This window comes from Zophobas morio, unplaced genomic scaffold (genome assembly GCF_036711695.1).
Source record: "Zophobas morio isolate AGI-343-1 ecotype UQ-CSIRO unplaced genomic scaffold, CSIRO_AGI_Zmor_V1 ptg000314l, whole genome shotgun sequence".
NCBI classification, from domain to species: Eukaryota; Metazoa; Arthropoda; class Insecta; order Coleoptera; family Tenebrionidae; genus Zophobas; species Zophobas morio.
Window position 1 is genome coordinate 226,207 of NW_026972418.1, and position 27,136 is coordinate 253,342.

Below are 27,136 nucleotides of genomic sequence, written 5' to 3' on the forward strand. Positions count from 1 at the left end.
GTGTTGATTTTGGACCAGTAACTATTAAATTTTTTTGCCGGCTAGTTCGGCAAACCTTATTTCATTGTCGCTCCTCCGCCTTCTATTCCACAAAGGGTTTTAAAGTTTAACCCTTCAGATATTAAAACCCCCGCAACTTTAGGCATAACCTTGCCGAAAGATTTGTAAGTAGCAGTTATACTGACTATTCCGACGTAACAGAGCTCTATATTTACGCAGACAACTACTAAAGTTACCTCTATACGATAGGGCGCTTGGTGGGTAATGTTTCTTCCAGTTAAGACAGTCATGTCTGGTCCTCTAGTATCTTTCCAGTCGCATTTGTGAACAGAATAGTTGGGTACCTTAAATCAGTTATCTTTTTCAGATGTGTACCAGATGAAAAATTTTGTCCAGGTTCATTTTGGCAATAAGTTTCTGAACTGGCCTCCAATTAGATAATCTAAAAGTTATATCAATTAACTCCTTAATGGCCTTTGCCAGGGATAGCTGATCGCATTGGTAAGTGTTGCTATAAAGTTATTCCTCATGTCGTTTAAGGTACTGTAATAGTTGATTCAGGTTATAGTTCTGTTTAGGACGCTGTGCATAGCTTATATTGCCTTTAATAAAAACTTTAAGGATTTTTGGAAGCTTTAGTTGAAAAATTGTTATGAAATTTTCTCAAAGGTGCATATTTCTGGTAGTTCTGCACCCTCTACAATTTGAAACATGCATTTCTGGGCAATTAGGGCAGGTAACCTTTTTAATTTTCGCTTTTAGTGCAGGACGTCAACCCTTGAGGGTCACTGCACTTAACGCATTTGTAGCTTGACTTACAGTATTAATTTGTATGTTCAAATAATTGACATATATAGCACTGGCCAGTCCTTCCGCTTCTTTTTAGGGGTTCAACCGACACGGCGATATACTCAATACTTTTCAAATTTTAGCTCTTGCTTCGCATTTAATACGCCTTGACGAGTAGAGGTAGGGGTTGTCTTCCGTTTCAAGGAGCGCATTTTAATTACTTCAGACGGGTTGAACCGTTAAAACATAAGAACCGCCTTTACAGTTTCTGTATCCATTTCTGCGAAAATTGCTCGGATATCCACTTTAAACTCATTTTCGATAGGTAGCTTGTACCGCAGAGGTTCCAATCTCCAAACTTTCCTCGTCTGAGAACTACCTTAGCTATGTATCTCCCCTCTAACTTACTTCTTTTTCTTTAATACACCCACTTATTAAAATTTGTTTCCTCTAGGTCTACAATTCTCGAAACTTATTTTAAATCCCTCGTTTAAGCTAAATTCTAAGGGCTTTGTTTACCGAAAAATATTGAAATCCTTGTTAAGCATTGAGGGCACCACTGTCCAATTTCGTGGCCAAAGTGTATTTTATCATTAATCAGTTTGGAACTTAGTTGCTCTATGCATGTAATCAATTATTTGTCTAGCTTGGCGACGCTATAAAACGGAAGACGCCGGCCACTGGAAATAACACCACGTCCAGAATATCAGAAATTCTCGCTGCTCCACGCTAACTATAGCTTAGATAAATAATTTTACTTGATCTTCGCAAAATTATGTGCTTTTTTTACTTATATGTTAACACCCAAGAGGCAAAGGTTTATAAATATAAAGAAATAACTTTTACGATAATACAAAAATGGATAGAAACGCTCAAAGAGAGCTAACAGAACGACCACGGCTAGTGGACAATTTTCAATGTGTTTAAAATGCAATATGAAATATTACTCATTTAATATTCCCTTAAAGAAGTATAGTGGTTTCAAAAAAAAAAATTGTGTTTAGTTAACAAAGCCTTTTGTCTACTGTAGCACTTTGTTCAAATAATGTATTTGATAAAAATTGTTTTTCATGAAACGAATGTTTTTCAAAACGTCCTATCCCTTTTTAAGTATAATATTTCTAAAACTGTGGTTTTAAATGACAATTAATTGTCAAAAGTTTGAAGAGTAGTCTGAAACTATAAATGCTTGTTTCAACACACTTCTCGACCCCTTCTTTATTGATATATAAATCTTAAAGCCTATTTGCCAAGTGGAAGTAAAAGTGCAGGATGAAGCGAGTAAATAATAAGTAACCATTACGCTAAAAAGTATTGTGAAGTGCCGTGTTAAAGTTGGAAAAATTATTTAAATACATAACTCTACGTTTTCACTCTTTTTTCATCGGCATATTTTAATCCTAATAGCAGTGTAACTGAATAAATTATGCTGGAAACCACCTCATGTGCTTAATATATTACAGAACCTTTTCAATATAAAAGATTCTCTATATGTATGCATCTCTATTTAGAGCCAACTTTCAAGTAGAAAAATTATTAAAAATATTTTATGATATACTAAACGGCCTCATGATTATTACTATCAGAATTCTTATTAATTTAATAATTTAGATGTCCTCGGCACAGTACGCTTATCATCCGTAATAACTTCAAGCTTAATATAATTTTAACTTTAAAAAAGAATATTGAATTAGCCTTTTATTTTTTAAATGAATACGAATATTTGAAAATTTAGACATATTAAGGAATAAAACGAATCTTCTACGATCCAAGGTTTTATTTTTTAACATTAAGGTTAAAAGTAATATATACAACAAAAAAGAATATTTCTAAAAATAAATATTAACCATTTAATGTAAAAAAGAAAAACTTACAATGCTAACAAGCTAGAGAGACTCGAAAACATTTGGGTGCTAATATAGTTAATTTGATTTTCTTGTAAAAGTCTTAATGCAATTATTAATATAAAAGTTTTAAAATAAAATTTATAATAGTAATCATGAAGGCATATGCTTTACTTTCATGAGTATAAGAAATCGGAGTAATATAATATATGAACTTTTTACTTTGAAAAAAATATTAAATTTTCGCACTGATGAAAGATAATTTTGATCGAAGTTTATTTAGTTTCTATTATAAGAAGTTAAAACAATAAATAACAATTATTACTTTTAATTCCCGTTTCGCTATATTCTTCGTGGTGTTATAAAATTATAAGCCGTAAAAGCCGATAGGATAGTTCAGCATTTACAAAAACTCTACGAGCATATTTAGAGTATATTACTAATTTAAAATATAATTTAATAACTTGACATCAATTTCAGGATCATTTGTCTTTCATTTAAGAAAAAAACTGAAGGGACTAAAGCCAATAAGAAATTATGTCTTAAATAATAGATCGATGTAAACTGTTATAGAAAACATACTTATTTGTTATGTCTTTGATAGCCTCAATAATTTAAATTTTTATCTACCTGAATTTAGCTAAAATTATTGCATAAAAACAGTTTTACCATACTAACCTTGCATAGTAAATATTTTAAAACCATCTATATGTTTATTATAAACGTATATAAAAGTCAAGTAGTGAAAACCCTCCAATGTGGAAAGCATAATTCTATCCAAGTCGTTGAATGAGAGCTCGCTTTATTTTAAAATAACACCATTTCATAATGATCGTAGTAGGGTAACTCTTACAATTTTTTAAATTAATAGGGTTGCTACTTGTTCATAGTCAGAGAGCTTTAGATTGCAATTGGGTATATTCCTTTTATAATAAATGTTTAATAAATTATATTATTAATAATAATTAAGTATAGAAGCATGTATATATATCCTAGTTAGAAACGTTTTGGCCTAATACAAAACTATTATTCTTAAGTATGTTAGCTAACTTAAAAAAAAAATAAATATTTACCTAGTAACTTCAATTAGAATTTTGATGGTATTAATTGCTCGCCGAAGCAGTTGCAAAAGTTTAACTTTATGCTCAACTATTTTTCTTTAAGATAATTCAGTACTTAGTGCATGGCGCACACATTTACATATACGGTATAACTGCTAAGTGCTTTCTTATGGGGAGAACATCTTTGAGAGCTTTGGGCCTTCCCAGAACGTACAGCAAAAGCAGAACAGGTAAAAGCAAGGCTTTTGGCTCTCTCTGCAATAAAAAAAAAATAAGCGCAGTCCTCTCGCTTTACTCTCATATAGGTCACGAAATAGTGCTCCTTTTCTGCTTTATTTTAAGTGGAAATATTTTTTTGTGATAAAGCGTTTAAAGTGTCCGGTAAGAAGTCTTCGTTAAATTAAATAGTAAAGTTTATTCTATACTTAAAATTTATAAAATTTTCTTAGTAAATATAATCTCAAAGAAAAAAAGGCTTAAGTAATTATGAATTTTTTTCTTTATACAAGAAAAACAATGCTGATAATTATCACGTTCGACAGTGCTATTTTATTTTTGGGGGAGTACATAAATTTCATATTTTGAATCTTAGAAAAAATTCATTGGTGTTTTAACCACGCACTTGTGCTATAGAATAGAGATATACAGTAAAATTGTAGCCTTCTACTAATATTCATAAAATTTTTATAAACTATACACCTTCAGTGAGAAATGCATTATTTATAATAACCTTTACAAATGAAGTTTGCTTACTGTTCTAAGTTTTATTATTTATATAAATAGATTTTTAACTTAAAGGCGCCCTGAAGATGGAAAATTTAACTCAGGTAAATTCTATACAGAAAGACAACTAATTTGATCAGGGTCTCAATGCATCATATTTGGAGAAAAGTATCAGTCTTTTCGTTGTATCTGCTCCAAAAAAACATTTGTTTGGGTTCATCGTAATAAAAGCCATACAACGCAGTACAAAAGAATGGCTAGCTATTCAGGAGAATAACAATATTTTTAAAGGCAAACAGTACTAATAAAATTTACCGCTAATTTAAGAAATTTTAACTTCATTATACAGCAAATGAGTTAACTTATAAAAGGTAAACTGAGAACTTGTTTTGACTATTTTTACCTGAATTCTATGAGGTTACTTTTATTCTGTTAAACTCTTTTGTAAACATGAAACGCATTGAGTTTAATAAAAAACATTTACGCTACGCATCGTTATAATCAATGAGATTTCTATAAGGATTTGTTATGGATTGGTAAAAAGGTGCTAAATTTCGCAAACCATAGAAAGAATATTCAAGACGGTAGCATCGTTGTAAATTATTCAACAATATTTTATTCCACCAAAAAATCTAAATAAAAATTACAAATGCTTTACTATTATTTATATAAACAATATTTATTCTCAATATAAAAGTTTTATAATTAGAAATATATATTGTTTAGGGAAAAAGTGCATATAATAATAATTTAATTTGGCGAAACTTTAATTTTTTTTATGTTACACTCTTTTACTAGCAATTAATAAAAAGTTTTAAAAGAAAAAACTTTTAGTATTATTTTGTAAAAAAATTTAATTAAAGTATACTAAGATTAAAAATTAAGCAGAAAATCTGCATCTGACACTCTTCTTTCATACTATTTATTAATATTATAATAACTATTGATTAAAATATTTATTAAATTAGCATTAATTTATAGTAATAACTTATGTATTGAATAATTAGAATGAGTAAAAATAATGAGTAGAAATAAATGAGATGAATTTAGTTTAGTTCTTATATAACAATTTATTAATTAATAAAATTTTATAAGTTCAATATTCAATAACATTTTATATAACAAATCAAAAAGTACACAAGGTGAATCTAGTTTTTTTCTTGTGTACTATTTATCAATATTATATTGATATATGATTTTTCAATAAAAAACCAAAAAAAAAGATTTTTGGTATTATTACATAATTAAAATTTATTAATTATATAGATCGGTAAACGTAAACTTATGAATTTAATTTATTTCTTTTATAAATATTTAGTAATGTATAGCTATTAAAAAAATTACTTTAAAAAAAAGACCTTTTTTAATATTTAAATTTAAATTCATATAAAATAAATTCTCATAAAGAATTTATAAAAGAATAAATTTGTACACTAATCTCATTTTTTTCTTTTATACTACTTAAATATATAATATTATAATAATTATTAAGGAAAATACTTGAAAAAAAACAGTTTTTTAGTATTATTTATATAATAAAAATAGAGATAAGATTTGTGAAGTAAAAGGTAATTACAAACTCAAGTTTGAGTTAAATTTTTTACACTATATTTATTAATATAACAGTGTAACATTAATTAGAATACTCCAAATAAAGCCTCTTAGTATCAGTTTTATTAAAATATATAAATAGTTATAATAATTAATGAAAACGTGTGAGGGGACTTCATACTTTTGCACTATTTATTTTATTAGACCAAATTATTAGTATAAATCATTGTGTGCTAATAAATAATTTGTAACGTACTAATTTGTCAAACTTTTATAATTGTCACTTACTTTTGTATAGTTTAATAGCATTGAACAACAAGAAAGTTTTTTTTTTAAACTTTTGATGCGTTTTTCCTCACTGCCTATACATAACTCTATAAAGTCATGTGCTTAAAGTTAGATTTGTAAAGTAATAGTTTGCTTATATACTTAACTGTCCCTTACATTATTCTAAATTACATTGGGAAACCAAAAGTTTGCTTTAAAAACTTTTAAGGCGTTTCATTTCAAACGGCATGATAATAGATTACTACTACTTAGCTTATTATAAATTTGTAATGTTTGCTGCTAAGTTAATTTAATAAATAGTAATAGTTAATATACTTGATTGTCACTCACATTATCTAATTTAAATAACAATGAACAACGAAAAGTTTATTTTTTAAAACTTTTGAGGCTGTTTTTTCTCTCCTCTTGATAATAGTTTAATTACTAAATGATTTGTTTTGTATGCTAATAAGCTGGTTTGTAAAAATTAATAACATAATCTTCGTTAACAGTGTTATAGCTTGTTTTCTACCAAAAAGTTTTGATAGCTCAAGTTTTTTAGATATATTAAATTAGCAAAGAGAGTCATTAATTTTTATGTTTCAGTTAATTCTTTTAATTTCCAATAAATTTTTTTTCTTACTTATGCTAGTTATGGGTAAATTAATTTATTACAAACCGTTTTATGGGCTCATGTGCTGTTTTGGGTATAGTAATTTTTTTATTTATTAATTTAACCACTTCCAGCTTGTTCCCTTCGGTTTTTTCTTAATATAATAGACAATTTTTTGTATATTCGTTAAAGTTAATTACTTTTTTTTAGTTTACACGCTACCGATAAGTTAACTTAATAAGAAATTCAAGTGTACTAATAAATTTGGTTTTCTGTGAAGTAGCAATTATTTAACCTACTTTATTCTATCTTTTCTTTTTAAAAGTTTTGATAGCGCGAGCTCTAGTAATTTTTTTTCTCATAATACAAAAAAAAACTTTTTTTCTTTTAGCTTTGTTATTTTCGTTCTACTGAATAACTTGAATAAAAAAAGCAAGATTCGGAAAGTACAGTATTTGAATATCTGCAACAGAAGGCACATTTCCTATTTGTTTTAAAAAACTTTAATACTTGCAATCGTTGCACGTAAATCAAAATTATTTAATATTTGTCCCCAATTTACACTGCCTCTGACTCTCTTCTCGAGTATAACAGGGGGTAGCATTGTTGAAGAGTGCTCACTCGAGAGGGTTGCTATTACGTGCTCTTTGGCAATATTATAGTCAAAAGTTCATATATCCATATATTATTTTTTATTAAACCTAACCTTTTACCCCGATATATTGAAACGTTTAATGCAATGCAATGCTCTACTAAAAACACCGTTGTACTAAAAGATGATAAAGTAAAAACATATAGTTGACTTATTCTAAGAGTCCCGGAGTAAGGTACAGAAAAATATTAAAAAATCAACTATATTAAAAATTATTATTACATCGCCTTTTATGGTTTATACAGAAAATACCGGCAGCGTAATACGTACTAAAAGAGTTTATTTACTATCCCTACCCCACTATAGGGAGATCAGGAGGTAATTTCAGTATTATTGCTCGTGGTGTGAGTAGATCCTGGCTAACTTAATGTTTGGCACTTAGCTTTATTAAAAGCATGAAAGATTTCTAGGCTCCCTTTAAAAGTGCAGTTTCCATTAACATAGCTTAATTCATTGTAGAGCACCCGCGAGCAGCAAAGAAAATTTTGGTCAAGTATTAATTTACTAGTAAATTTTAAAAGGTAATTAAAATAAAATTTGTAAGACTGCAATACTAAGGAATAGAAAATTACATGCCATGAGGGTACCAGGAAGCCACAAAAGCTTTAGCCCCAATCTCAGTTAAAGGATTTTCTGTAAGATCTCTAATGGTTATGTAAAAGATAAATATTAATAAATACTTAACAGGAGGAACACCTGGAACAACACCGTCGCCCCGATAGGTCTTATTATATAAGCAGTTTTACTAAAATTATTTCTAAAATGCATTTATATTGGTCTTTAATAACCTGACTAGACTGATAAACTGTGCGAAGCCTCGGCTTACGCGGTTTATTTAGATGTTACAAACAGAAAGTTTTTGGAAAAACAATAAATCTAAACGTTTAGAAAACGATTGGAAAAAGTATAACAAGATGTGAAAAGATGCCTTCAAAAGCAACACAACATGATAAGTATATGCAAGAAAGAAGCTATGTAATATGATAAAACGTACAGTAACAAGATCTCTAAAAGTATATAAAAAGATGAGAAGTTCAAAGTTAAGATAAAATGTAAGGTATATTACTACACCTTATTTAAAATTAATGTAAAAAAAGTTCAAATAGGGAGTTCCAGTGGTAGTACTAAAGAAAAACAATGTAATGCATAAAATAGTCAAAGATTGAAGTGAAAATGGGTAGCAAACTTAGTGCAACGTAGCTCCTACGATTGGTTTATTCCTATCTTATATAGTCGCTTCCAAATTAAAGTGCCTTATAAACCGTCCCCAAGAAAAGTAACGAATAGAATAGAAAACTTACAGTTCCGTCAAGGCAATGAGATGGGAAAACGAATCGTCTTCAACTGATTTTATTTTGTTATTCCATAAAGATCTACAATATGTTAATAACATAGTTATAGAATTTAAAAAATACTGAACACGATTATTAAGACTCTTAATAATATTAAAAGGAAGTAACTGTATAATTTTAGTGAGCGGCGAATAATTTATGATTTATTTGAATAACGTAAGTGAACAGAATATTATATAATAAAATATTTTATGATAGGATCATAATTATGGCCTTACAATAAAGTCAAATTACGGAGGCCAGAAAACAATTCTTTGCTGATGAAGGTAAGTTGGTTAGAACCTAAATTCCTTAAAATTTACGTCAGTAGTAACATTAGAAGCAAAATTTATAATAAGTATGGTAATAATTAAGCTTAAAATCCATCCATTTGGTCCTTTAATATTAGTGAAAAACAATATATATAGCAAATATGAAAACTCAGAAAAAATTAAATTCTAGCCAAGGAAGAAGACTGTAGTTGAAATAGATTAGCAAGGTAAAATAAAAAAAATTTATCAATTAGCTTATGGAATGACCCACAAGCTTTTTAATAAAAAATAAGAATCTTACAATGTCTTCAAGGCAATGAGGTGAGAAAACAAATCGTCTTTAATTGACTTTAATTTGTTATCTATTAAAGCTCTACAAGTAATATGTTAATAATAGTTATAGAATTTAAAAAAATACTGAACACGAATATTAAGACTCTTAATAATATTACAAGGAAGTAACTATATAATTTATCTAAAAAGCTAAATTATAGCTAACGGAGAGAGTTGTAGTTGAAAAAGATTAGCAAAATAATGCTGCTTGAATTTATCAATTAGCTCATGGAAGAAAGTTCATCGTGAGATAATCCACAACATTTTAAGTAAAAATAACAAACGTACAGATCTGTCAAGGCAACAAGATGAGAGAACGAATCGTCTTCAATTGATTTTATTTGACTATTCCATAAAGTTCTACAAGTAATATCTTATAACATAGTTATAGGATTCAAAAATACTGAACACGATTATTAAGGCTCTTAATAGCATTACAAGGAAGTAACTATACAGTTTGTCGAGTAAGTAGTGAACATTTTATGATTGATTCGAGTAGCATGAATGAACAAAATATTATTATATAATAAAATAGTTAATGATAGGATCATAATTATAGCCTTACAATAAAGTCAAATTACGAAGGCCAGAAAACATTCCTTTGCTGATGAAGTTAAGTTGGTTATAACCTAAATTCCTTATAGTTTACGTCAGTAGTTATATTAGAAGTAAAATTAATAAGTACTGTAATAATTAAACTTAAAATCCATCCATTTGGTCCTTTAATATTAGTGAAAAAACAATATATAGCAAATATGAGAACACAGAAAAAATTAAATTCTAGCTAACGAAGGGGGCTGTAGTTGAAATAGGTTAACAAGGTAATGCTGCTTTAATTTATTGATTAGTTTATTGTTATCAAAACAGAAAAATAAAACAAATAAAGTTCACCGTGGGATAATCTACAAGCGTTTAAATTAAAATTAAACATACAATATCGTCAAGGCAATGAGATGAGAAAACGAATCATCTTCAATTGATTTTATTTTGTTATTCCATAAAGATCTACAATATGTTAATAAAATAGTTATAGAATTTAAAAAATACTGAACACGATTATTAAGACTCTTAATAATATTAAAAGGAAGTAACAGTATAATTTTATTAAGCGGCGAACACTTTATGATTATTTGTATAACATAAGTGAACAGAATAATATTATAAAATAAAATAGTTAATAGTAGGATCATAATTATGGCCTTACAATAAAGTCAAATTACGAAGGCCAGAAAACATTCCTTTGCTGACGAAGGTAAGTTGGTTAGAACCTAAATTCCTTATAGTTTATGTCAGTAGTAATATAAGAAGAAAAATTAAAAATAAATATGGTTGTTATTAAGCACAAAAATGTATTCATTTGATCTTTTAATATTAGTGAAGAAACAATATATATAGCAAATATGAAAACTCAGAAAAAATTAAATTCTAGCTAAGGAAGAGGGCTGTAGTTGAATAGATTAGCAAGGTACCTCTAAAATTTATAAATTGGCTTATGGGATAACCCCAAGCGTTTTAATAAAGAATAAGAATCTTACAATTCAGTCAAGGCAACGAGATGAGAAAACGAATCGTCTTCAATTGATTTTATTTTATTATCCAATAATTTTCTACAAGTAATATGTTACTAACATTGCAATGGGATATGTAAAATACTGAACACGATTATTAAGACTCTTAATAATATTATAAGTAACTATATAAATTATCGAGTAAGCAGCGAACATTTTATGATTGATTCGAGTAGCAGGGGTGAACAGAATATTATTATATAATAAAATATTTTATGATAAGATTATAATTATGGCCTTACAATAAAGTCAAATTAGGGAGTCCAGAAAACATTCCTTTGCTGATGAAAGTTAGTTGGTTAAAACCTAAATTCCTTAAAGTTTACGTCAGTAGTTATACTAGAAAAAAAATTAATTATAAGTATGTTAATAATTAAGCTTAAAATCCATCCATTTGATCCTTTAATATTAGTGAAAAACAATATATATAGCAAATATGAAAACTCAAAAAATTTAATTCTAGCTAACGAATGAGGCTGTAGTTGAAGTAGATTAGCAAGGCAACGCCTCTAAAATTTACTAACTGGCTTATGGAATAACCCCCAAGCGTTTTAATAAAGAATAAGAATCTTACAGTCTCTTCAAGGCAACGAGATGAGAAAACGAATCGTCTTCAATGGATTTTATATTGTTTTCCCATAAAGATCTACAAGTAATACGTTAATAACAGTTGGAGTATTTAAAAAATACTAAACGATTATGAAGACTTTTAATAGTAGTACAAAAAGTTATATTTTATCTAGTAGGCTATTGATTCTGTAAAGTACGGGGAACAATATATGATTAATTCCATTAGCATGGGTAAACAGAGTATTATTTTATAATAAAATTGCATGATACGATCATAATTAAAAACTTACAAAAAAGTCAAGCTGGAAAGGCCAGCAAACATTTTTTTAGTGATGACGGTAAGGGCGTTATCTTCCAAATTTCTTATGATATATGTCAGGAATAATTATAATATAAACTTGACAATGTATAGTTCTAAGTAAATATACCCTTACAATTCCTTGTTATTATTGGAAAAAATACATTGCTACTAAAAAAACACTTAAATTAAAAAAAATATTATCTAGAGCTTATTTACTTCTACTGTATAGCCTTTTCTTACTTAAAATAAAGATATACTGGAAGTCAAATCTTACATGGACATTACAGCAGTGTTTAAACTCGCTCCCTTCGGTGGAAAAGTATCCAATTTGCACCCTTTTATAAGCCTTTAAAATATGTATGCATTCTCGTAAAGGACGTTATATCAAGTATAATGCTAAAAGTTCTACTGAGTAGATATTTAATTATAGTCAAAAGTATATTATTAATAAGACATTAACTAGGTCTTCTGACTTTAAATTAAGATCATTAATATTCTGGTCTTATGGGTTTTACGTTTACAATGTGTCAGCAATTCGTTAGGCAGACATGGGTACTTACATATTTACATGGTCGGTGTATGCCCGTACACAGCGAGATTCTTGTACATACCACGAATACACCCATCTCCCTTGAAAAATAAATAAGAGTACGGCAAAGAGACAGCCCACACGCTGCATACTGACATTGATTACCACTTTTGACACTAACTTGCTCTTAAATACCTGCAGAATAAGATTGTTTATGTTAATTGATTAAATTTTTGCATTCGTATCTTTATATATTAACGCAATCTATCGCCTCTTCCCTAGTTAATCTGTCAATCGAAAAACGCAAAGTTTCCTAATATGTTTACTTTAATGCTATGAATAATGAAGTAATATTATAAAAAACCTTAGCCAAATAATAAAAAAATTATATTTTACTTATTCATAGCAAAAATACTTTTTTGAGTTTATAACTTCGTTTGTTATGTTGAAGAAGATATAAAGTAATACAGTTTTTATAAAAAAAATAAATAATATTTTTTTTTTTAACTTTTTCTAGTTTTCATGAATATTTATAAAGAGATATTATTTTAACTTATTATTATTTTTTGTACCACTAAAATATACATGTAATATTTTATTTTCATATATATATATAAGTTTTTTACCAGAATTTTATTAGAAAAAATGAAAATAATAAATAAAATATATAAAATTTTTTTTTATTATTATTTAAATATTTTTCATTTTAAATAATCACTTTAATAATGCTTTGACCATAAATTCTTTTAACTTTGTTGTATTTAATGAATATTTGTATTCATTAATTTTAATTTCCGTTATAATTATAAATTTTTATTATAATTAATTTCTTTTTGGGTTATAATAATAATTATATATAGAATTTTTTAAAAAAGTTTATACTTATCACAAAAAATTTCAAAATAATGATATCAAATATAATGAAATACCACATGAAAGTCAAGAACTTTTAAGAATGAAATTATTATATATTTATATTAATATACCATATTTATTTTATATGAAAAAAAAATTATAACAATTTTTATTACCCATGATTTTAACGAGAAATACTGGGAATTATACATAATAAAAGTGAAATATTAGTAATTCCTACTTTTTTTTGAAGAGATGTAGTAAATATAATTTTTTATTTTGATTTCATTAACAAAATGTATACATTTTCTGTAGTTTACTTAATATTTCTATAGGTTTATTATATTAAGTTTTAATAACTTTGTATCAATCATTTATAGTTTATTTTAATAAAAATAATCGTAGCACAGGCTGGGAATACCAGGTGATAATGCTATTTTATATTGAATTCCTTTTTAATTTCACTAAAAATAACTGGATGGATGAGGTTTACGTTGAAATTTAAAATAAACATTCCCAGTTACAAATTGAACGATCAGGTAAGTTTTATAACGAGATAAATAAAATATTTTTATAAACGTATTATATTGCGATATACTGCCTATTTTTTCTAGATATTTAATTAGTATTATTACTGTAACAGGAGTTTTTCAGGTCTCCCTAGGGTTATGGGCTGTTGTAGGAGTTTTGAGGGTTTGAATGCTTTACAAAAAATGTCATTACAAACGCACTCCCGTGCCTTGTTAGTCGGTCTCTTCAGATGAAATTATTGAGACAGGTCTCATTATCATTAAAATATTTTATAGTTAGCGAAAGTCTATAACTCTATTTATATACTATAAGATTTCAAGCTATTTTTACAGTTCTATTCTGTAAGTAATATAAACACAACTATTACCCAATAAAACTAATATTAGAAACAACCATGAAGCTAAACTTCTGTAATGTAGCTTATTTTTTTAGACAAAAGTTATAGTTTTTTTAATCTTTTTTTTTTTTTTTAACTTATAGTTTAAGTTAGAATTATGTAAAATTATTTAATCCTGGTTATAGGATTTCAAATATCTGGTTACTGTAACCTAAGTGAATTTTTCCTTTTAGGTTTGAAAGGAACTTTAGTTTCTTAGTAATTCAGGTGTATAACACTTTACGAAATAATTGTATATTGTTAGTTACGCGAACACTTAGAGTTTCGTTGAATCTCTCGAAAGTTTAGCTTACGTCTTTATTTAATAATATTTTGTTTTACTAAGTATTTTGAACTTATAATTTCAATATAAAAAGCCTATTTTATTTTAGAGTTATAAATATGCAAACCATACTTAATTTTCAAAATTATTACAAATTTGAAAAGGTAACGTCAGTTTTTTTTTTGGTTTTTTATACCTGCCAAATTTATTGTACGACAGAGTATATAGATATAAAAGATCTTATAAAACAGATAAATATAAGTGCATCTAAACGGAAGTATAAAAAAGTCAGAATAAAGGGTATTAAATTGCGGAACACTTGAAGTGCTAAGAAAAAAAGTAATTCAAAGGAATTTAAGGTAGCCAATTAGTAACTTATTTACACTACTACTGATAGATATACCAACAGAAGTATGTAAAACGGTTTACTTGGGCCGCAAAATCCACCTTACAAGATTTTAGAGTTTGAAGTATATATAAAATATATATCTGATAACGTAGGTTGTAATAAATAAAGGGTGGAGATAACATTTTATTTTAAGTAAAAAAGATAAACGGTTGGACTCTGAAAAAGGGCATACAAAGGTTCGAATTTACCATCACAGTTTAACTTAAACCCAGACCGAAAATAAACAAAGCTATCAACCATTAGGAAAATAAGAAGTAAAAATTTTATAAATCACTTACACAAATAATTTTTTAGTTTTATCAACAACCTTCTTGAAAAGGTCAAAATCTACTTAAAAATCTAAAAATTTCTCGTATATAACCTACAGGTAGCCTGCGACGGGCATCAAATAGTAAAATTTAAATATTTCCTAAGGTAAAAGAGCCAAATCATTTTAAGTTCGTCTTTATTCTTTTAAGTAGTCTGACTAGTTTACCATTAGGACCCATTTCAGGAGTTATTCCCATGGGCTTACAATAATTAACTTTATGACTTCTGACCTAAGAACCTTTTCTGTGCCGTGTCCTAAGCTCTCATGTTGTTTGTCAACGGTCATGTTAACCTTTCCTATTGAGACTGAAAAAATCTGAAGGGGGTTGTCATTTCCTGTAAAAGGCTCTAGTACACTCGAGCTACTCAAAGTGTTCAAATATCGGAATTCAACGTTGGTAGGTATATCAGCCACTGGTATCCCTAAAAATATCTAAAGGTTCCTCATTTGATGGGCACTCTTGCAGACCTTTTCCCTTGATCCACTCTCTTTACATGGGCATAAGGTTGCCTCAACGTAGTGGCAACTTCCGTCAAAAGATCATCCGGTGAATTCATCCTACACATATTTGTTTCAGAAAAGTAAAGTGTTTCGGGCCGACCCTTGTTGGTTTACCTCTGTTTAAGAAGCCTGCATTACATTCTCTGTTTAGTATAAATCAATCGTAACTAGTCAAATATGCGTGAGTGGCGTTACTATCAAGAGCCAAACCAAATTTATTATAGACGTTTGTCTGGATCAAAAAAAAATTCATTGGGGTCAACAACGTTTATATGCATTCCAATAAATAAATTTGGGATATAAACAGTTGTATAAATATTTTAACTGTGTAATGATAAGAAAAGACAAAGTTTTTACCACATTTACGAAAGGTTTAAAAAAATTATTAATTTAATGTGCTACACTAAGTTCATTTCCCCTAATATTTAGCTTACACTTTTTCAATACAAACGGCTTATAATATATCTTAAAAAAAATATTAGAAATCTTTTATACGTTCTTAACAGTATAAAAATAGTTAAGTGAGAACAGTGCAGCCTTACTAAGGGAAGCAATATACTAGGAGTCAAATCTTTACGGTATCGTGATACCCATTGGTATTTTCTCTACATTGGGCGGAAAAGTTGTAAAATTGAAGTTTTGTAAACACCTTTTATAATAATGAGCCTTAAAAAATAGGTGTGTATTTTATTAAGTATAATTATAAGATTTGAAATAAGCCTTCAACAAACGTCGAGATATTTTATTAAAGTCTATAAATAAAAATGATAACTAAATTTAGATCATCTATTTTTATTTTATGATGAGTTTAAAGTAACCAATTGTATTAAAAAAATAATAAACAGGAAGGAGTACACACAACTTCGTAGGGTTGGTATATGGTCTTCAATGTTTGGGTAAAAGATCAACCGTAATGCCCTGCAAGAGCACCAACCTTCCCCAGAGGGACAGAAAGAAGAGAAAGGCGAAGACGCAACTAACGCGTAGCATATCCTACAAAAGTAGCAATGCTGACTCTCCTATATACTTATTGTAAAAAAAGTTGGTTTATGATTGTCATCTTGATTTTTTTAAAGCACCTTCTTATGTAGATCAACGCACTCAGTTGGCGCTCCTTACTATATAGTCAATTAAAAACCACTAGCATTTTCCTCTTCTTAGCCCTTCTAGGATAAATATCAATGTAATTTTTTTTTGAAAATGATTCTTAATTTAATCTCATAGTTTTAATCTCAAATTCCAACCAATATCTTTATTAATAATAGTTTTATAAAGGGAAAATAAAAAAGGTTGCAATAATTCTAATTTTTTCTTATAGTAAGCAAGTAAACATGAATGTATAAACATTATGCTTAATTTCTAAACGATTAATAAAAAAAAAAATTATTTTCGTAGTTGTATGGACTGTGGTGTAATATAAATCCACTAAATGATAAACTAGGCCCTCGATATTCAGTTAATTCGGTAAAGATAAATTTCAAGTTTTTATTAGTTACTTCACATTGCATTGGTTACCAAATAAAGTGGGTCTTAGCTCTTTTAAACTTTAATTTTTTTTATATACTTATATTTTAAAATGATAATATTCAAGAAGGTAAGGCACATCCAAGTGGCACTCCACTTTTGCCTCTCACAATACCATTTCTTCTTTGAGGTATAAAATAAAAATTATAGCATGTTGCCTGTAAATTAGTGTTATACTTTGGCGGACTACATCCTAGTGCTGTAGAAATTTAATTTCGGAAAGGACTATTTTTACCTCAACTTTAATGTTAAAAAAAAAAGTTGTCCATATAATTAATATTTCCTATTTTTACAAAGGGGTATGTTATATCAGTGCAGCCCCGTCGATTAGAAGTTTTAATCTCTATGTTGCTAGCTTTAAGTCAGGTTTCATTAGTCATACATAGTAAAATGTGTTACTGCTCCTTACTTAGTGTCTCTGTTCCCTTCAACTTTATAAAGCTAATAGTCTTAAGATAGAAAATTTGTGATGATAGCGAAATAAGGGGAAAAGGGGTAAAGGAGAGCGACCATCTTATCACCCCGCAAAGAAGAGATAGTAACTTTTGCGGATGACCTGTAAGTTAAGAGCAGGTTTTTAAAATTAAATAATAACTTGGCGCTAACCATTAACTTGCACCGTAGAGACAAATAAATTACCTCCAGTAAATTCAAGTAGTCAAAGTTTTAAGTAGAAACCTTAGAGAATTGCTCTTTAAATATTGTTAAGATACACTAATCATAATAGTTGAGACTTCAAACTGCATCTTTTGCTTAGTTTATAGAGAATACAAATATAAAAGCTTAACCCAATAAACCCTCAAGTCTGCGAAAAAGAAATAAACATAAGGATAAAAGTGGATAAGTATAGAATGAATATATGATATATATATATAAAGAAAATGTAAAGTAAACAGTTAAAAAACCTAGAATATAGAAAACACAGAATTATATTTTGTATTCACCTTGATTTCCGTTCTCATTTTTCGTCTTCGATACTAAATGCTTATGTTTTATTAAACTCCCTGCGTGAGACATTTAAACAGCTTAAATTTTTAAGAGAAAGGCACAAGCTATACTGGCTAGTTCAAGCTCGAATAAACGCGCAAAACTATCTTTGTTTTGTATAGCAGCTGATCCTGTCGTGGTAGCAGATGGACCAAAGGTGATACGAGCTTTTTGGAAAAAAAAAAGGCGACACCATTAAAAATTCCAGTAAAGCAGGCAAATAAAATTGACTTTCTAAAAAATAATTTTAAAAAGAAAAGCTTCCAAAAAAATTAGTAATTAGGAGTTGTGGACAATTTTTTTTTTATGGGCCACCAGTTGGTCCCGCGAGGATAAAAATATAGTTTTTAAGTTAAAAATAATGACTTTCATGTTAGATTAAAATAAAGTGGACTTTTCAAAATTTTATGGTAAAAAGCTAACTTTAAAAATTTTTATAATTGTATTTTTTTTGCTTATACTTTAAGTGTTCTATAAAAATTTATTTCAACTAAAAAAAAAAAGAAGTTTCCTTGAACTTTATTAGTGGAAAGATAAATCCTTTTTTATTAATTTTGATTAAAAAAATTAAATAATTATGAAAATTTTATTTGTCACCTTAAAAAAAACTTTTTGTTTCAACAGAATAAATAATTAATACACTGATTTAATAATAATTCAAGAATGAAAGAATAAAAACCTTTTAGTCTATGGAAAACCAAGTAGAATTTCCATGCCAACAATTTTTTAGGTTAATTTTATTTTATAAATTAATAAATTAAATTTGATAAATTTAATTTGCATCTTTAGAAGTAAGGGCAAAGAATGTTCGAGTGACGGTATCCAAATGCCTACAAAAATATAATCACTAAACATTTGCAAAAAAATTAAACTAAAAAAAAAAATATTATCATTAGTTAATTTAAAATAAAACCGACTTAATATTAAAAGTTAAGTAATCTTAAATTATGTAAGAATTAAAATTAGTGTTTAATAAATTAATTGTTTACATTTTTCTTATAATTTTTTCTGTAGATAGCTTTCTCGTGTATGTTAATATTATATATACATTATGTAAAGTTTATATATGTCTATTTAAACATCTAGTATACATACTTTTTATTTTTTAAATTAGTTTTTGTTTAATTATAATTTATATATATATATTAAGCTTACTTTCTTGTGCATACTAATAATACATATATATTATGTAAAGTTCTTACATATTAATCTATGCATAAGATTCCATTTTGAAATTATATTGCTTATAAAAAACTCATTACCTGTAATTTTGCGGAAACCCTAGTAGCAAGTAAGCTCATCTTTCATTCAAGAGGTTGACATACTGGCTTCCAGTAAAATCTTACCTTTAAAGGTTCCACCATTATAACCTCTTGACCCCTTAAGGGGAAGACTCCGGGGCTAAAAATGAATTTGTTTTTTCTGCGAAATCACATCCTATGTTGAAACGATACTTTATTGTCCAAAAGTCCAATATTTCAAAATTTGATTCTATATATCCCAAACTAATATTTACATACCTAGCTAACCAAAAATAAACTTCTTACACCCAGAACTTTTTTTATCCAATTGTCCAATAAAAAGATCGTGCGAAACTGCCCAACGTAATGTTTACTGGTAACTAAATTTACCTCTTTTTTGTTTTGTTGGTTGGTGCCTAATTTCGTTAGAATATGGTACTCAAAGTTACCAGAGATTATTTCAGAGACCGAGCCTGTCGTTATGGGCCAATTTCCCATAGACCTACTCTATACAATTGGTAAGCATAGGTGCAGAAAATAATTCTATTAACGTATTGCTTTAGGGCGCAATACGTTAATGCAACGGTTCATTAAGATGGAAGAAAAGAAAGAAAGTAGGACAACCTTTAGCCCAACTTTAACCTGTATTCCGGTTAAAAAATCAATGGGAATAAAAAATATATTAAAATTATTACAAATTTTATTATAGAATAATAAACCTATATAAATAGCACCATGCGTTTATATGAGACATAAAGGCAATGCCACTGACGAGGTAGTTGGGGGTCATCATCCACGTTAAGCTTAAACTTTTTTTTTATCCTTTACTTTCTGCCAGAAGCAAACTCTTTCGACAAAAAGCAAACACTTATATCTACTATGTATCCGACCAAGCATAAACATACGCTTCTGATGCCGGGACTTACGACTCCCGGCGATGGTCCTTTTGAAATTCACTTAAGACAAAATGGTATACTACGACTCATATCGGGCACTTCGTAATTTGTGCAAACGATGAACCATACAAAGACCTCCAGTTAAACAAAAAAAAATAAATTATAAATATTGTTTTTCTCGAAGCTTAAGTGCATGACTACAAATTTTCAACCTAACGCTTTTACCACTTACGGATATTCTTACTAAGCCTATCAATTGATAATAAGAGGGGTAGCTCAGTTAAGAATCGGGGCAGGGCACGCTATCGCCAGTCACATAATACAAAATTTTGTAGTATTATAGATATCAGGACTAAAGGTAAAAAGATAGATATCTTATATATAAAATTGCTTTAACGCAAGTTAAAATCTAGTTTGTAAGCTATCATCTTTTAGAGAGTTCGTAAATTAACAGTTTTTTTTTTCCGACGGAGCACCAGAAAATACCATTAAAAAAAAAACAAAATTAGTATAAAATTAAAAGGGAAAGGATGTAACACTTGGTCGTCTCCTTCTCTATTTCCAACCCCTTTGCCCCCCGACCATTCTGCTTAACTTTTTTTTACTTTTACTCACACGCATATGTGCAATTGAGCGAGCTTGAGTTTCGTTTATTCTCATCAGGGGCGGATGGCTTTATTAATCTCTATTCTATACTGTTCTTGTCACTTTTAATTTAAATAAATATAAATATGTATATATACTAATGACAATTATCATTTGGTACAATGCCCTTCCATCTTCATAGAGGGTAACAACCTCTCTTCGGTTCGTTACATAGGAAGAGTGAATTTCAAATCGCCTGGAGTGTAATTAAGACTGAATGACCATAGGGGTGTTTAAATTATCAAAACGACAAGAAGTGGACGCTTACCTAAAAGGAGCAGTAATCACTTATAAAGTTACCAAGTCTTTTATTAATCCTTCAACTAACAAGAATGTATTCATACGTTTTGTAAACTGCATTACTAGACAGTCTAGAGTTTGTTATATATTCAATCTTTTTTTAACATGGTCGCACTCAAAGGAGGGGCCTATATTAGGGCCTGCCTCTCGCTCGATGGACATAAATCGGGTTCATTCATATCCTTTTAATACCACAGCTTATCATGACGTAGATATATGTACTTACCAGTTGAAGGGTTTAAGAGAACATATTGATTCCATTTTATAATATATAGGCCCTCAACTATTTTCCACCTTCGTACAAACTAAATATTTTCGCGGGTAAGGCGAACTCGAACCGGAGTACATCGAACTCTTAATCTGTTGCATACCATAATCCGCTATGCCAAATAGTGACCCCCACCCTTTAGAGCGCAGGTAATGACTTGTTACACTAATAATTTTACCCGGGGCTTGTTGGTCAGGGTAAAACTACGACTACAACTATTTCTAAACTCGGTCGAACATCTGGAAATAAGGGATAAAAGAACGCTGTTGCTGAGGATTTCTTGAAAGTTTTTTATTATATTTTAACCTTAGAAATCCTGCCTTTATTACGTGTAATGTCCTTACTATATTACACCCAAAGTATTTATTCGTAGTTATAAAAAGTGTAAAGTTCATTAATATTAACTTGGTTACTTATATATATATTTATAAGCAAGGGATAGCCCACAGAGTTCATAGACAAGGGACAAAGCAGATGTGTTTAAGAGAACTAAGGATTTTATAATTATTTTAAAAGTTGGAGTGCTACAGTCAAACTGTATAACGTCCTTTTACTGCTTAAAACATATTTTCTATGTAGTAAGGGACGAGGAAAAAAGGTTAACGACAACAATAATCTACTGAAAACTTTATATTGCGCCGCTCGTCTGTTATATTAAAAAGAGCACGACGAGCGTAGTAAACTTTAATAAAGCTTGTGGATTCTTTGCAGAAAGAAATTTTTACATGTCTCCAACATTCTGGATTCTTCCTTAAGCGTGGACAAACAATTACGAAAAGTAGTCACTATTAATATACTATAAATAAGCTAACTTTGCTTAATATATATATTAATGAAAAAAGTGCTTCAAAAAATTATATTGAAAAAAGATCTTTTCGCTTTATAAAAAATTGATATAACTTTTATTTATACAGAAAACGATGCTGGTGTTACACTATAAATTTATTGAGGTTCTTCCTTTCTTTTATTCAATTTTTTTTTATAAAAATCAGACTGGCTTTATATCGAAAACCTCGTTATCATCTTTATAGTACTTGTTAATAATTTTTTCTATTTTACGATAAAATAGATCATTTTAATTAGTATAATAAAAACTTGATTATTATTTAATTTAACTCTCCGCTAGTAACATCCACGTCCCGTGCCCAAGTGAAATGCCTTAAAGCTCTATAGGCTATAGGTACGTATAATATATGATTGGGTGTTGTACTTAATCCGTAAGCTAGAGCTTTTTATACACGTTAAAATTCCTTTAAGAAGGTAAACAGTAGGCTCCTGTGGCGTGAGTTCCAACAGTTTATCCAAAGTATCGAGAGCAGACTTTCATAGCAATAAAAAAAAGTTTCTGCGTTAAAAGAAAGCTCACATCCACCCTGGTGATGACCCCTTTCTGTTCGCGAATTCCGCCTTTTAAATAAAGAGTCACTGCGTTTTCAGGGTCCCCCTTTAGCGAACTATTATAGGCTGATTTCGCTGCAATCCGCAAGCATTTTCAAGTATGCACGCTTGCAGCTGAGCGTGATATGCCTGCCTATAAAAAGTTTCAGCAAAAACCTTGAACTATTTTTATTATAAAGGAAATTTAAAATTGTAGGCTTTATAAAAAGTTTTATAATGACGAAAAATTTTTTTTAATGATATTTGGCTTTGCTGTAAAAGCAATGCTATAGAAGAGTGCCACGTAAAAAAAATTAACAAGTTAAGAAAAACTTTTGTAATGATAATTATCAGTTGATTTCCACTTAAACGAATTATTATTTTTATTATTACTGGAAAAACTTCCGCCTAAAACCTTTTGTATTTTGTTCATATTGCTAAGCGGTCTAAACTGATACCAGAAAGTATGAAAAAGGCTCCTAGTGGCTCAAATTAAGATGAATTTCAAATCAATAAATTCCCCCCTCCCCTTCCTCCCCCACCTGCCGCCTCGTGCGGGGGCCCAACCAAGCGTTGTAGTGGCGGGAATCCTGGTGGACTGCCGAATGGAAATGCCTGGCTGCTTTCGAGAGGTTATTCCTCTGCGACTTATTCGTGTCCGAGAAGAGTATACGCGTAAGCAAAGTTCAGGTTTACCTTTCTTATAAAGAAAATAATAATAGTAATAATAAACTTGTGATGAACCGAAAGTACTTGTACTGCTCCATCCATAAACTTCAAAGCTGCCTCGTGGCCTTCCTGCGCATTGAAGCAGTTTCCTTAATAATAGGTAAATACCCTTCAACAACTAGAAGAAAAACATCCAGCGAGTCGACCGCGCCGCCGGAAACTTTTGAGTCACATGGTGAATCACGTGATGAGGAATGAGATGATTGGCTCAGGGTGAATGCAGGGGACACACGTTTTCGCTGTTAACTTTCTATAGAAAAAAGATTCGAATAGAAAAAGGGTAGTGACCTGCAAGAAAAAAACAAACAATAGGCCATCGCTGCTCGCACTCAACACTACAGTACTTGTATTAGCAGTAGTACTAATACTTTTCCTATAGGTTTGCTTATCGTTTATTACTACTATTAATACTGTGAATGGACGAACACCTGTTAAAAAGAAACTTTTGGGTGCTTTAGTTTCCGAAAACAGCTTAAAAGTAATTATGAATGTTTATTATTATTAGTTTAACAATATTTTATATTATTATTTTGATTATAATTTAAAATATTGTTACACTAATAATAAAGTTGTGCACAAAAATCTAAAGCTGACCGTTTAGCTGGCGCAAAATATATTCGGCTACTGGTGAATGAATTGGAAGCAATATATATATATAATTTGAACCAAATTCACTCGTCCACTGGTATAAGGCGCTTTATTTTTTTTCGACTGGCTGCAAGGAAAGTTGGTCTTCAAAAAAACTTTTAAATTTCTTTATTAAAAAACTTTTATTATAAAAAAATCATAAAAACTGCACTTTAAATACGTTTATGTACTATAAAATAATTGTAATAAACTTGAAACTGTTGTGAATACAGTAAACGCAGTAGAAATTTTTAATATAAATCAAAAAAAATTATTTCAATAAATTAATTATAATAAAGTAACTAAAAAATAAAGAAAAAATATAAATTTAAATAAATTTATTATTTATAAAATTCAAATTGTATATGTAATTAAAAATATATATTAATTAAATTATTAGTAAATGAAAAATTAATTATAAAAATAAATATAAAAAAGTAGTTAAAGAATTAAACCAAAATTAAATTATTCAAGTAATTAGATAAATAAAGTATTAATAAATAATTATTTAAAAATTTCAATAGTAAATAAAATAAAATTTTTTGTTAATAATTTAAAGCAACTTAAAGCATTCCGATTAAATTTTAATAATTAACTTTTTTATTAAAAAACTTACTTTGAGTGTAAACTTTAAACGCAACGAAACAAAATTAAACACAATCAAATTTTCAATTTTTTAATAAATCTACTCCCCTGAATTATTTTGTAAAATTCTAAATCTTAAAAATTACTAATAAAATTATTAATTAATTAAAAAAAATTAACTCTAAAATAAATTATTTCAAACTTTTGAACGCTTTACTTGATCACTTTATAAATTTTAATTAGAATGAAGAGAATTAGTTTAGTATATAAAATAAATAAAAAATTAAATTTTTGGTAAAAAAACTTTTATATGGAAAAAAACCTTCGATTGCGGCCGATAAAGGAGTGTTTAAAGTATTTTCAGATCTACTAAAAAGTATTAAAGATTTCATAATTTATACCAATTATAAATTTTATAGTAAAGTGCATTCCGGTTAAAAATAGGCAAATTTACAGAGTTCAGCATTAATAAAATTGTAAGCTGATAATTTCGTAACATTTATATAATAAAGTTTTATAGGAATTACTTATAGTATCATATTATCTTATCAATAAACATATTTACAGAGAAAACAAAAAATTTATTAGATAAAATAAATTTGTGGAATTTGGAAAAAATTAAAAAAAAATAATTTACAAGTAGTAAGAAAAATATACAATTTATAAAGTTAACCAAAAATTTAAATTATAGAAATTAAATTTAGAAACAGGATTCTTTGAATAAGACCAAATTTAGTATAATTTGGACAAAGTATAAATAAAATAAATGGAGAGTTCAATTTAAAACATACAAGTTATTAACATAGTAAATATAGATTCATAGAAATAGAAAATAAAAGCAGAATTCATTAAATAAAACCAAAATTAGTAGAATTAAAAAAAAATAAAAAAAATTTGCAAGTTAATTTTAAAACATACCTATTATATAAATAATAAAATAAATTAAAAAAATTTAGTTAAGAAATATTTATCAAGCAGATACAAACAAGTTTACAATATAAAAACATACAAAAGATTGACTTTGCCCAACGAGAATCGCTGAAATGGTATATGCTAAATACAGTGAGCACTCAAATTAGTACTCGACTTGTTATTGCTATAAAAATTAAAATGCTTTTCCTAAAAGTTTATGCTTTTGTGTCGTAAAATTAAAAAAAAAAAATTACAGACCAAAGTGGCAAAGTTAATAAACTACAGGTACATGTACGAGTTCTTGTTTGAGGCAAATTACGTAATCTAGACTAGCTTCAAGAATTCTGCTTCCAAGGCTGATAGTAAAAAAAATTAGTATATAACTCATAAAAAAGACCTAAAAAAAGAAACCAAAAGATTAAATATTTTTTTTGAAACAAAATAAAAACATCTTTATTTTAATTTCTCCCGCTAACTTATAAAACAAGGAAGGCAAAAAAAAAGACTTTTTCGTTTCTTCACCTTCAAGTAAAGAAATTAAAAAACCTATTTGACTTCCTACAAATATTAATCAGTAAAAAAGTTTTCTATTTTAAAAATAAAAAATTATTTTATTTATATTTATAACTCTTAAACGCAATAATTTGACGCATGTATAAGCAAAAAAGTAGCGAGATTCAGGAGAAAACGCCGGAAAATAGCACTTTATATGCCTGTCCATATTTCTGAGAGCCCAGATAACAACAGCCAAGAAGGCGTAAACTTTCTTCCTTACAAACTATGGCGAATAAATTTAGTAAAAAACGTATACACTATTAGCATTACATTTTACTAAATACAGTACTCTAAAACTAAAAGGAAATAAAATGGTTATACCTATTTAAAAATTAATTCTTACTAAAGCTGTTATAGTAAAATCTTTATAGCCCAGAGCTCCCTTTTATTATAAATTTAGATCTAAAATCGAATAATTTCTAATAGTGAAGGTATATACTTTCAGCGTGGAGGATAGTAGCCAGATATGCACCACTATCTTACCGATAAGAATCAAGCAATAAGTGGTTTTTCTGAAAAGGAAAGGAGACTGCCTCTTGATCAAAAACACAATTTTTATAGGTGATCGAAGGGTTTCTATGAGGAGAACAAAATGGAAGATTGCTCACAGAAAAGCTATTTAGCTACAAAGTAGTGATAAGATGAAGACGATGATGTTTATAATAGAAGAACTTCTCTTAAAAAAGTTAATCTATTTTATTGCTAACACTTGTAATACATCAGACTCGCTTCCAAAGGGAGTCACTTAATGAAACATCTGGAAAAAAAAAAGTTGTTTAACTTTATTTGCAGGATCCTTTGTATTGCTCTTCCTGCATGTA

General features: G+C 28.3%; 1 protein-coding gene and 4 long non-coding RNA genes across 6 annotated transcripts; 2 read left to right on the plus strand and 3 right to left on the minus strand.

Annotated features, from left to right (window-relative positions):
- The first annotated feature begins 920 nt into the window (after nucleotides 1–920).
- Nucleotides 921–1,761, plus strand: LOC135119916 (uncharacterized). Its single transcript, XR_010278426.1, has 4 exons — nucleotides 921–1,059; nucleotides 1,115–1,177; nucleotides 1,244–1,371; nucleotides 1,436–1,761. It is a non-coding gene; the product is annotated as an uncharacterized LOC135119916 (long non-coding RNA).
- Nucleotides 1,762–3,486: 1,725 nt separating this feature from the next.
- On the minus strand, nucleotides 3,487–3,980 carry LOC135119893 (uncharacterized). The gene is made up of 3 exons (XR_010278418.1): nucleotides 3,848–3,980; nucleotides 3,707–3,790; nucleotides 3,487–3,556 (listed from the first exon to the last, which is right to left on the minus strand). It is a non-coding gene; the product is annotated as an uncharacterized LOC135119893 (long non-coding RNA).
- Nucleotides 3,981–7,859: 3,879 nt separating this feature from the next.
- LOC135119905 (leucine-rich repeat-containing protein 15-like) lies at nucleotides 7,860–12,547 on the minus strand. The gene is made up of 15 exons (XM_064044284.1): nucleotides 12,436–12,547; nucleotides 12,150–12,221; nucleotides 11,865–11,936; nucleotides 11,579–11,650; nucleotides 11,247–11,318; nucleotides 10,972–11,043; nucleotides 10,641–10,712; nucleotides 10,370–10,441; nucleotides 10,002–10,073; nucleotides 9,725–9,796; nucleotides 9,405–9,476; nucleotides 9,071–9,142; nucleotides 8,802–8,873; nucleotides 8,073–8,144; nucleotides 7,860–8,004 (listed from the first exon to the last, which is right to left on the minus strand). Coding segments are annotated over exons 1-15 (1,083 nt in total). The 5' UTR covers nucleotides 12,438–12,547.
- A 5,589-nt stretch (nucleotides 12,548–18,136) lies between these two features.
- Nucleotides 18,137–18,998, minus strand: LOC135119887 (uncharacterized). The gene is made up of 3 exons (XR_010278401.1): nucleotides 18,860–18,998; nucleotides 18,252–18,347; nucleotides 18,137–18,197 (listed from the first exon to the last, which is right to left on the minus strand). It is a non-coding gene; the product is annotated as an uncharacterized LOC135119887 (long non-coding RNA).
- A 2,707-nt stretch (nucleotides 18,999–21,705) lies between these two features.
- LOC135119898 (uncharacterized) lies at nucleotides 21,706–24,310 on the plus strand. Of its 2 annotated transcripts, none has more exons than XR_010278420.1 (7): nucleotides 21,706–21,861; nucleotides 21,963–22,308; nucleotides 22,445–22,480; nucleotides 22,657–22,710; nucleotides 23,350–23,597; nucleotides 23,658–24,114; nucleotides 24,238–24,310. It is a non-coding gene; the product is annotated as an uncharacterized LOC135119898 (long non-coding RNA). The 2 variants fall into 2 exon arrangements; XR_010278421.1 differs by having other exon boundaries at nucleotides 21,967–22,308.
- The last annotated feature ends 2,826 nt before the right edge of the window (nucleotides 24,311–27,136 follow it).

Bases quoted from the DNA above. Each gene is read 5' to 3' on its own strand.
- LOC135119905 (XM_064044284.1), bottom strand. The intron at 9,143-9,404 runs GTAAGATTCTTA...GTAAATTTTAAG, and splicing joins CTCATTGCCTTGAAGACATT to GAATTTAGGTTCTAACCAAC. The intron at 8,145-8,801 runs GTAAGTTTTCTA...CATAACCATTAG, and splicing joins CTCATTGCCTTGACGGAACT to AGATCTTACAGAAAATCCTT.